General features: G+C 37.8%; 2 protein-coding genes and 4 non-coding genes across 6 annotated transcripts in view; 3 read left to right on the top strand and 3 right to left on the bottom strand.

Moving 5' to 3' along the window:
- The first annotated feature begins 511 nt into the window (after positions 1–511).
- Positions 512–585, top strand: trnai-aau (transfer RNA isoleucine (anticodon AAU)). The gene has a single exon. It is a non-coding gene; the product is annotated as a tRNA-Ile (tRNA).
- A 440-nt stretch (positions 586–1,025) lies between these two features.
- Positions 1,026–1,097, bottom strand: trnap-ugg (transfer RNA proline (anticodon UGG)). The gene has a single exon. It is a non-coding gene; the product is annotated as a tRNA-Pro (tRNA).
- A 371-nt stretch (positions 1,098–1,468) lies between these two features.
- trnaw-cca (transfer RNA tryptophan (anticodon CCA)) lies at positions 1,469–1,540 on the top strand. Its single transcript has one exon. It is a non-coding gene; the product is annotated as a tRNA-Trp (tRNA).
- A 479-nt stretch (positions 1,541–2,019) lies between these two features.
- trnap-agg (transfer RNA proline (anticodon AGG)) lies at positions 2,020–2,091 on the bottom strand. Its single transcript has one exon. It is a non-coding gene; the product is annotated as a tRNA-Pro (tRNA).
- Positions 2,092–2,934: 843 nt separating this feature from the next.
- Positions 2,935–11,265, bottom strand: part of LOC130564546 (uncharacterized) — a 36,737-nt gene continuing 28,406 nt past the window's right edge. The window contains exons 10-14 of the mRNA XM_057350672.1: positions 7,372–7,629; positions 6,965–7,270; positions 6,570–6,839; positions 3,845–3,928; positions 2,935–3,768 (exon numbers count right to left, since the gene is read on the bottom strand). Coding sequence (XP_057206655.1) covers positions 3,702–3,768; positions 3,845–3,928; positions 6,570–6,839; positions 6,965–7,270; positions 7,372–7,629 — 985 coding nt within the window. The 3' untranslated portion in view covers positions 2,935–3,701. The remainder of the gene's footprint in view (positions 3,769–3,844; positions 3,929–6,569; positions 6,840–6,964; positions 7,271–7,371; positions 7,630–11,265) is intronic.
- LOC130564547 (general transcription factor II-I repeat domain-containing protein 2B-like) lies at positions 3,935–6,559 on the top strand. Its single transcript, XM_057350673.1, has 2 exons — positions 3,935–4,991; positions 5,071–6,559. Exons 1-2 carry the CDS (start codon positions 4,251–4,253, stop codon positions 6,049–6,051), a joined length of 1,722 nt encoding a protein of 573 aa, XP_057206656.1. The 5' UTR covers positions 3,935–4,250; the 3' UTR covers positions 6,052–6,559.

Below are 11,265 nucleotides of genomic sequence, written 5' to 3'. Positions count from 1 at the left end.
AAAGCAAATTTATACAACTATTTTAGATGATCAAATATGATTTATATTATGAACGGACACAAAATTCCAGAGACAGATTATATCAAGGTGAGTGACGTCACAATATCTTGTTATCAATGAACTTCAATAATGTGTTATGGAGATAAAGCTTAAACTGGTTAAAAGCACATTTATTTTATTACGATGAAAAAAAGCTACAAAGACAGATAAAGCTCAAGCAATAAAATTGTATAATTGCAATCATCTTTATGACGATGAAATGGACGGAAACATTATTTTCTATGCTCTACTTCTGTTAATATAATGAAGTTGACAAGACTCAGAAACTGGCCATCTACGTTAGTGGTAGAGGTTTAAATGCAGTTGTGATTGTGCTGGTATGCCAAATTACTACGTTTTTTAAATATTGTTTCTTAAGACTTCATCTTTTAGACGCTAGAGATTAACATTTATATCAATATCATAACTATGATATACGTAGATGATTTAACTTTACAGAAAAACATATTGTGGCCGGTTAGCTCAGTTGGTTAGAGCGTGGTGCTAATAACGCCAAGGTCGCGGGTTCGATCCCCGTACTGGCCAAATGTTTATTTTCAAAAACTGGTGTGTATTTTCATAACGTGTACAGTTTGCGTGATTTCTCTTTACCTTAAAGGGGTGGTTTCCCGGAGAGGGATTATATTAGGACATTAAGGTGGATTTTACAAACATGCATTACAAAGAAACATTGCTTGTGTGCATTTATTTTAGTCCAGATCTAGTCTTGAGCACTGAACGGGAAACCCAAAATGTTTTATTCAACATTTATTCAGTATTTAGCAAAGACTAGAATCTAGTCACTAGATTCACAACATAAAGCTATAACGTTAGACGTTATCATTTAGGATAGGCTTAAAATAACGAAGACTACGCAATTGGCAGTTTTACTGTTGATATGTAATGCAGCTACTGGTTTTCTAAAAGCATATACAGTTGCGTTTACGTTTAATATCCGGATATGATGTTTTGAATTGAAAAACGAAGGGCTCGTCCGGGATTTGAACCCGGGACCTCTCGCACCCAAAGCGAGAATCATACCCCTAGACCAACGAGCCATAAAAGACATCGTTTTGTAATGACAATAAGTACCGTGTACTATACCTGCTGATTCGTGTTGTATTAGAAAAGGCTATGTGTTCACTAGAGCGTTTATGCCTGCGACCTGCGTATTTTTAAATTGTTTCCAACGTAAGCGCCGCATTTTTTAAACCGCTCCGCATTTTTTAAACCGCTAGCAGCAGCTGGTGTTTTACCCCCACGCTCATCGCCGGTGCTCGGCGTTTTTTACACATTCAGTGTATCATAGTAATTAACCAATGCAATGTGCTTCGGCAATGCGCCCGCATTTAGCGCTTTCAGCTGGTCTTTCAATCAGCGCCTCATGATATAAAAAATATAAAGATATGCTCCACACATGTAAGCGTAAGACCTCGTGGCGCAACGGTAGCGCGTCTGACTCCAGATCAGAAGGTTGCGTGTTCAAATCACGTCGGGGTCAATTGTTTTCTGTTCTCTTCCAAGAGTAGTGTCTTTTAGGAAGTTGTTTTGTTCAGTTTTTGGCCGAAAATATTACGTTCTTCCACTGCTTTGTGACTTACGTACTTACACATTTATTTTCACGGTTATAAGTGAACGCTAGGCTGTACAAAAAGGTGCTATTTTAATGTAAAGAAAAACAAATAACATTGAAGGTCTTTGTTTTAAGTAATTACTGACTGAACTTTAAGGTCCGGTTTCACAGGCAAGGTTTAACTTAAGCCAGGACTATGCTTTAGTTAAATTAGGATATTTAAGTCGCTTTTAATAAAATAAATTTGATGAAAAACATTACTGGTGTGCATTTTGAAACAAAACAATGGCAATAACATGTTTTAAGATGTGTTTGGGCAATTTACTTAAGTTAATACAGCTCAAACTTTCATTGTAGTCTGGGATTAGTTTTATGCTTTGTCTGTGAAACTGGCTATAGGAAAAGCAGGGCTCGTCCGGGATTTGAACCCGGGACCTCTCGCACCCTAAGCGAGAATCATACCCCTAGACCAACGAGCCATACAGGAACACTAGTGAAACTACGCTGTCACGATTTATGATCATATTCGTTGCCGTGACGTAACTTTGTGATTCCCGCATTCGTCGTGACGACGTAACATTGGACGTTGTTGAGACATGGTGATTACCTCCTGAAGACATGCCTGGGACGTGCCATATTTCTCGCAGCAACGTACCAAAAAACGTTTCTGGGACGTGATGAGCATGTCCTAACGACCAAACAGTCACGTGTTTTTATTTAATTTTAACAATTATCATCCCTCAAATGGAGGATTAAAATAATTTGCGATTTAATCTGTGCATTAAAGATTCCATTTTATTGGAGTAATTAGTAACACCGTGTTTTTTTTTCCATTGTGTAATTTTTTGTAATGCGCTTAGAAGTTATGATCATTAAATTAATTTCATCATATATTTTAAAGCCGTTTATTTATCAAAGAACCATATTTTTGTGAGATATTACAAACATAATTTTAATAGTTATGATTGCATACATTGTATAAATATTGTAGGAATTTATATGGTTATGTAGTATTTCAGCTCTATCATTCTAAAGCTGCAATCCTGCAAAATCATACCCAACCTCTTAATTTATAACTCATTATTATAAACTTTGTTATGACCATAACAAAACCGTATTCAACAGATTTTTTGATGTAACGTTAATTGCTCATTTACTGATCTTTTGCTATTTTTACCCAAAAGGGTTACAGATTGCATCTTAAATATATACACAGGTTTTATACAGAGGTGCACATTAAAATGTGTGATTTAGTTATGTAACTACTCCTTTTCTCCCTCTTTGCTCTGCGTTGATATTTTAAGGAGACCGGACAACAAAGATTCCTCAGATCACTTTTTATTCTGTATTAATAAAAAGGAAAATTAATGAAAAAGAAAGTCAATCTGTGGCTTTTCTTCACAGTTTCGCCATTGACCTTTCCTCAGATGCGCTTACCGCGAACTGAACTCATATTACAATTTTCAAATAAACTGCATATGATTAAATCAACAATGTTTAACATTTTTCTCAATATACAACATAGAACATTAATTCAAAACGACAATATTAAACAGAAACATGGGTAGAAAACATACCTGTATTAATAAAAAGGAAAACTAATGAAAAAGAAAGTCAATCTGTGGCTTTTCTTCAGTTTCGCCATTGACCTGCCAGTCAAAACGGATAATTTTAGCCACAGACCTTAATTAACGAACACTCTCGAAACAAATACATACTTCATGTTCCACAACCTTTCAATAAGATTTAACTGCATTTTAACTCAAAAATAGATATTAAATCACAAGAAACGAACTTATTTTAAGCTCTGTAGAGAGAGCTCGAGCAGAACTCAGCTTTCCTCAGCTGCGCTTACCGCGAACTGAAGAAAAGCAACCGGAACTTAATTCTTAAAGGGGACAAGTACCATATTTAACAATTACAACAAACACTAAAAAAATGTACATATAAGCATAGAAAACAGCTCAAATAACGGAAATAAATACACAATAATTGATTAAGGGAGAAATTTTGTGTGAAATTAATAAATTGATAACACATCTGTTACATTTACATCCTCTTGATGACACAGAGTTACAGTTCAGTGTCTTCACCATATTTCAAATCTCTTGTCTTTGATAAACTGCTTTCTGTCTTTGATTTTGTTTCCAAAGAGTCTGCAAAGACAAAATACAACTCTCATTAGCAAAGTTTACAATGATAAAACACACACAAGCACACATACACACTTACCGTACGGTCTGAATATTATTGTAAGTGGAAACAACACTGTGGATTCTGTTTGCAAGTTCATCAGTAATACCGTTGTTACTCAGACTGAAAGAAACAATGAAATGGTAAGATTAAAAATAAAGAAATTCAACACAAAGTGCATGTGATCATTTAAACCAGGGGTGGGCAACTGGCGGCCCGCACCATATCAGTATGATCGCTGAAAAATGAAAAGACTGCTGTTAATTCTCCAACCAGGAGAGGGCGCTTGTTTCTGCCGGTCACTAATTAACCGTAGTAGGAGATGTGCGCTATTGAGAACGTTCACCAAAATGAGTAAAAAGAAAAGAAAAATTGACAGTGAAAACCGTGTTTTCCAGGCAAGATGGGAAACAGATTATCTTTTTACCGAGTTTAAGGGGGCCCCATGTGTTTGGTGTGCTTGGAAACGAAATCGGTTATGAAGGATTTCAATTTAAATCGGCATTACGCAACTGCTCACAAAGAAAAATACGAAAGATACACCGATGATGCAAGAACTGCTCTCATTTCAGATTTAAAAGGTAAAATACATCGTCAGCAAAACCTTTTCACTAAATGCATGACGGTTCAAGAATCATCATTGAAGGCATCTTATGCGGTTTCACTCGTGCTTGCGAAAGCGAAAAAGCCGTTATCAGAGTGCGAAACTGTAAAACAGTGCGCGATTGAGATGGCCAAAGCATTTGGAGACGAGAAAATGGCCAAGAACTTTGAATCGGTGTCTTTGTCCCGCCGAACGGTAACACGACGAATTTCTGACATACAGTGTCAAATCCAAGAAAAGCTAAAACAGGAAATAGAAAATTGCAAATACTTTTCCCTCGCGCTGGATGAAAGCACGGATGTGACGGATGTCAGTCAGCTCCTAATCTTTGCAAGAACGATCACCGAAAAATTTGATGTACACGAGGAGCTGTTAAAGTTGGTATCATTACATGGCACTACAAAGGGAGAGGATATTTTTAAATCTGTTGAAATTGCGGTGAATGAGCATGGAGGCTTTGCTAAACTATCTGCTGTTGTTACTGATGGAGCACCAGCAATGCAAGGAAAAAAGTCCGGATTCGCTGGGTTACTTAAGAAAAATGGTGTTAACTGTCCTGTACTGCACTGCATAATACACCAGGTTAGTAGAGTTTTCTTTCATAGTACATTAAATAAAATGAAACGTTGTGTCATGGTCAGTAACTAATTTTCTTTTATAGGAGGCCCTGTGTGCGAAGATTCTTGACTTCAGTCACGTCATGAATGTAGTGACAAAAGTCACTAATCTTATTCGAGGTGGAAACAGGGCACTCAATCACAGGAAGTTTACGGCCTTTTTGGATGAAGTCAGTGCTACTTATGGGGATTTACTGATGCACACAGACATCAGATGGATGAGTCGTGGAAAGTGTCTGGAAAGATTCTTTGCGCTGCGGACCGAAGTCCCTGTGTTTCTGGAGGACAGTATCAAATCGGACACTAGCGCTTACTGCAGCAATCTACGGGATCCAGAATTTCTTTGCGATCTCGCGTTCCTCACAGATATGACTGCGCATCTGAATAATCTGAACACACAGTTACAAGGACGGTCTCAGGCTGTTTCAGATCTCTACGGTCATTTGACTGCTTTCAAGCGTAAACTCATCCTTTTTCACGACGGATTTTCGTCTGATCCGGTAAATTTGACACACTTTTCTGCCTGCGAGGAGATGCGCAAAGATACTCCCGAATGCGAGATGTTTTTTGCAAAGTACAAAAAAGACATCGAAAGTCTACAAGAGCAATTCAGAATTCGCTTCCAGGACTTTCACGCCATGCAGCATCGCATAGACCTCTTCGCAGACCCTCTGAACGCAGCTGTCAGTGAGCAGCCTGGTGAGATGCAGCTAGAACTCTGCGAACTTCAGTCCGACCCCTTCTTCCAGGCAAGGCGCAATGAAAGAGGACTTGAATTTTGGAAACTGCTACCTGAGTCCCGTTTCCCCCTCCTCAGAGATTTTGCACTGTTTATGCTCAGTATGTTTGGCAGCACTTACATCTGTGAAAGTAGTTTCTCAACAATGAAGCACATTAAATCAAAAGACAGAAACAGACTGACAGATGACCATCTCTTTCAGCTACTGCAGGTTGGCTGTACAAACTTTCAGATTGACATTGATTCAATTGTGCACCAGCAGGAGAAGCCACAGGTATCTCATTAAGACTATTTGGCATTAGGAATGTTGTCATGAAATGATCTATAAATTAATGTGTTTGGAGAAATGTATGCACTGAATTGTTTTTATATTCAGTATTTTATTACTATTTTAATTTATTTTTATAGGGATTTAATAACTAATTTTTTCCCAGTTAATAACTGTTTTATATAGCACTTTTAACTGTTCTCAGAGGGTAGTTTAAAAATGTTCTCTTGGCTACTAATCAAAAACAGTGTTTTTGTACCTTGGTTGAAATGCATACATTTGTTTTTATTTAAAAAGTTGGCTGTTTGAATGAGCATAATTGCACAAGTTTTATATTTAAACTCGTGGCATTAATTGTATATTGAGTTCCCTCAATAAAAAGTAAATTGTAAAACGTGTCTGTAGATTAATACAGTAATCTGGCCCCCTGGTATGAAGGAGAAAAAATGCTGGCCCTCATCATTATGAAAGTTGCCCATCCCTGATTTAAACTATCATAATTTCTGTCTGTATTCTTGTTGTGATCTTTAACTCACTCCAGAGTCTGAGTCTTGTGTAGATGTGGTAACAGTGTCTCCATGTATTGATCAGTGAGTTTACAGTGACTGAGGTCCAGTTCTGTCAGACCATCAGAATATTCCAGAAACACCGCCAGCTGTTCACAAGCTCTCTGATCCATCGGAGTGTGACTGAGGTCCAGCTCTTCTCCTAAAGCCTGTGAAAGAGCCTGAGCCCTCCTCACAGAGCTTCTCTTAGTTCCTTTACTGAGACAGCCTAGAACCTGCAGCCGTAGATCTTTACTACAGCTACAAACAGATAAACCAGTTCATTAAGGATTTAAACTTCAGTATTAAATGCTTGAGGAATATTAATACCGTGCCACATTGTAAACTGTGTGTTGAAGGTTATCTGTGTAAGTCACTTCTCTTACCTCAGAAGGACTTTAGACAGAACTGGCAGAAGTTGTTTCATGGCCGTATGAGAGACCTCACAGTCCTCTAAAACCAACTTCACAACACTTTTTGCTGTCTGAATCACAGATGAGATTATTCTACAATCTTTGATGGTCAGCTTCAAATAGTTCTGATTCTTCTGTGTGACTGTCAGATCCAGAGCAGAGCAGCGGGAGAAATCCAGTTTGTTGTGAAGAGCAGAGAGCAGAAGATCTGCTGCCTCCTGCTGATCATCAGAGGAACTGCAGCAATGAAGCAGCTTCAGTAACAGCTGTCTGTCAACACTGACACAAACACACAGATACATTCATCAATAAACCAACAACGGTCTGTCAACACTGTTTACAAACACAACATCTGTATCTAATGTCAGAGATGTTCAAACCTGAGTTGTGTGACTCTGATGAGTAGAGGCAGAAAGCTCTTGAGCTCTTCATCTGGTATGGAGGTCCAGAACAGATCGAGTTTGACAGAGTTGCAGTGCTGTAGAGTGAAGCGCAGAGCTGCACACTGAACTGAATCCAACACTTGACTCTTCAGGTTGATGTAATTCTCAGCTGAACTCAACAGACCGGACACATACTGAGGAGAGCGACTCTCATAAATCTCCACAATGATGGACAGAAAAAAGCTGGGCCTCAACCTACAGAGAATAAGAATCATTCATGTAGGTTCTCAATAAAAACACATGGAGTTCTTGAACATTTGGTGTATTAAGGGGCCGATTAGACAAAACGCATTTTTCATGTTTGAAAACGTGAGGCTGCACCGCTCTGCTTTTTTCAAATGTTGCTAGGCAACCACCGAATCAGCTGAACTGTCCGCTTTGAAACCGTCTATGGCCCGATTCACATTTCGCGTCTTTTCCGCGCGCATATTCGTTATTTTAAATGAAGACGCGCGGCAGCCGCGCGGAAATACGCGCATGCGGTGCGACGCAGTCTTTTTTTCAGAAAGCAGTTTTTTCGCGTTTTCCGCGCGGTTTTAGACGCGAAATGTGAATCGGGCCTAAAGATTCTGATAATATGACCGTTAACAGCAACCGCTGTAGGCTCGATTCACATTTCTATGGCGTTCCATACGGTCCAAAAATATGACTTTGCAGCACACACTCGTCTCACTGAACGTCTCACTCCACATCTTAACTGTTTTTGTATTCTGCTATTTATTGCATTGAATTCAAGACGCAGACGAGACGTTGACGTAACGCAGACGTCACGTAAATCACGTGTGGCAGTGAAGCGTCTATGCAGACGTCACGCGTCATTCACGTGTAGCAGTGAAGTTATTTGTTTTCAGTTTTGCTAACACGTATTGTAACACGCTACTCTACACGGCTTAATGCAGAGTGTCAAGCGTCTACTTTATGGCGTTCCATACGGTCCTAAAAAATGACTTTGCAGTACACACTCGTCTCACTGAACGTCTCACTCCACGTCTTAACTGTTTTTGTATTCTGCTATTTATTGCATTGAATTCAAGACGCAGACGAGACGTTGACGTAACGCAGACGTCACGTAAATCACGTGTGGCCGTGAAGCGTCTATGCAGACGTCACGCGTCATTCACGTGTAGCAGTGAAGTTATTTGTTTTCAGTTTTGCTAACACGTATTGTAACACGCTACTCTACACGGCTTAATGCAGAGTGTCAAGCGTCTACTTTATCGTTAAGGTTAATCACTTTGCATCAACTCCTCTCACTGAACGTGACGTCTGCGTCTGTCCTAGGAACTAATGTTTATGTGTTGTTTCCTTTGACATTCTGTTAATTGTGTTGCGCACTGGCAAGGATCAGCTGTCAATCTTAGTTTATGCTGTTTGTTATGCTTTGTGTAATGTGTTTGTGCAATACATTTAAGTCCAGAACCATTTTATATCTCATTATTATATGTTGTGCATGTTATTGCTGCTTTCTGATGTTTATATGGTTCTGATGCGATCGATTATTGCTGCTGAGTTTTCCGATATAATCATTGAAAACGTACATCATTGTCCATGCTGTAGCGTTGCATTCCTGGGTAATTATGTAATTGCTTACAGCAAATTATTCAGGCACTACTATGTTATTGTTAACTCCATTGTGACTTTTGATTTGTTTCATTGTTTACATGCAATTGTTTTGTTTTTAGCATTTGTTTTTTTCTGCAAAGCTCAGCTTTAGCATCTTTATTTTATCAAACATTATTTTACTTGTTGTTTAATGTGTATGTATTTGCAAGGTTTACTAGTTTACTGGCACATGTCATATTATTGTATTTGTGTTTATTGTTCATATAGTGTTGAATATAAGTTGTGGCCTAATGGTTAGCGATTCGCTCGTGCCAGAAGGTGCTGTTTCGATTCTCAGGGCCGGTGGTAAAGCTTGACATCGCCTTTTTATGTAACTGATTTAAAGATATACTATAAGATGTATAGCTTGCATGTACTGTAAATCGCTTTGGATGAAAGAGTTTGCCAAATGCGTAAATGTAAATAAGTAAGGACCAGTCTAACAGAAAAAAAATTGATGACTAACTTGTAAGACCAGTCTGAGCAGTTTATGCAACCTACACAAGACTTGAAGAACGCTGAAGATCAAATTAAATAGTTCAAATTAAATAGTATGCTGTAATTATGGTTATAGGTAACATAAACTGCACAAAAACTGCACTACTGCGTGGATAAAATAAACCTTCAACAGTGGGCCAGTGAGATGTTTAAAGTTCTGCCTTTGACACGGCTTGGGGCCATCATTTATGGAAATGAGACTGATTTTGACAATTTATGGTCCCTCTTCTTATTGTAGTCTCCCTTAGAATATATCACAGGTTTGTAAAAAAGCGTTGGGTGCTTAAATGGAAAGTTTACTGTTTTTATTTGCTGCTGGAGGTAGGGCTGACGGTAAGTTTTTTGTTTCTTACGCGGTGAAGACGCAACAAATCATGCGGTTTGGCGGTTAATCGCACCCAACAACACACTCCACAAATATACCATTTATAATTTTTTTTTTCAGAGTGCAACATAAAGAGGGTTTTTCTCTGCAGAAGCTGCAGAAAGAACAACAGGGTAACAATATAAACGCACTTGAAACTTGAATAATTTATCGTTTTTAACAGCAAATTATCATTAATATTATATAACTATTAATTAGGCTACATTTATAAAAACAACCTTTTTCAAAGCGCAACACAAAAAGGGAATATCGGGCTAGCCTGTAGTACAAGTGTTCGGCTGTTGTACAACTACTGGTGAATCGCTTTAAGTGAATCGCAAGGTCTTAGTGTTTCGTGCGAGGAAAACCAACATGGTCCGTGTATCATCTGATCATTTGACTATTCCATTGAATATAACAAACGGAAAAAGAAAAAAATAGTCGATATTTCGTTTTTCCGTTTTTCTGTATGCACAAAAACCAAAACGATGTTTTTCTTCTTATTTCATCTTGAAACGGGAAATCCAATAAATAAATACACCAAAACGAAATATCGACTGTTTTTTTTCTTTTTCCGTTTGTTATATTGAATGGAATAATCAAATGATCAGATGATACACGGTCCAGGACCAATTTAATTTAAATAAACGAAAATTTGTTTTTTTATTAGCACAAATATTCGAATATGAAATTATTGAAAAATGCCATATCCCTAAAGTTTATTTAATTGTGTTTGTTATGTATTCATTGCTAAACTGATGCATTTTTGTTAACACATAAGTTAAAAGATTAGTAGAGAGGTGGGTGCCAATTTATTTTCTTTTGTTCTTGTTTTCTCCTGTTAGATAAGGAAGGTAGGGTATTTTGCTGTATTTTGGTTCTTTTTTATTGTGTTAGTCTAGTTAGTTACTTTCCCTACTAGGTAGAGTGTCTTTTGTTTATTATTTTGGCTTAACCCCCCTCTTGAAGCTTGAAACCCTTCAATAATTTTGTTAATAAAATAACTATTTTGCTTCCTTTGACATTTTAGTTTTTTTCAGATCTTTTTTTTAATTGAGTGATCTTAAGTCTTGCAGCTGACACACACACACAACACCATTTTTATTCTGTCACGTGCCTCCTTTTGAACCCTAGATTTATGGCGGTCCTAACAGGTACAGTGCCAGTGTCTGCATGGGAGAGGTGGCAGCAACCAGAAGAAGGTAATGTCATGCGATCTTCTGAAAAGTATTAATTGTGTTAAGTTATATTTTTTATGTTAAATAACCTCAAGTTAAAAGCCTTAAATATAAAGAGGCATTTAGTTGCTAGTTTAAATAAAATCTTAATTTAAGATCAGTAAAATTCATGCGAACATGTATTATTTG

Source organism: Triplophysa rosa, linkage group LG14 (assembly GCF_024868665.1).
Source record: "Triplophysa rosa linkage group LG14, Trosa_1v2, whole genome shotgun sequence".
Lineage (NCBI taxonomy): Eukaryota > Metazoa > Chordata > Actinopteri > Cypriniformes > Nemacheilidae > Triplophysa > Triplophysa rosa.
The sequence above is the reverse complement of the archived record's forward strand: the minus strand, read 5'-3'. Positions and strand labels throughout refer to the sequence as shown.

What these genes read in the sequence shown, in the direction of transcription:
- LOC130564547 (XM_057350673.1), top strand. Translation starts at nt 4,251, where the DNA reads ATGTGTTTGGTGTGCTTGGAAACGAAATCGGTTATGAAGGATTTCAAT. An exon ending in TGCACTGCATAATACACCAG is followed by an intron (nt 4,992 to 5,070) that starts GTTAGTAGAGTT and finishes TTTCTTTTATAG; the next exon opens with GAGGCCCTGTGTGCGAAGAT.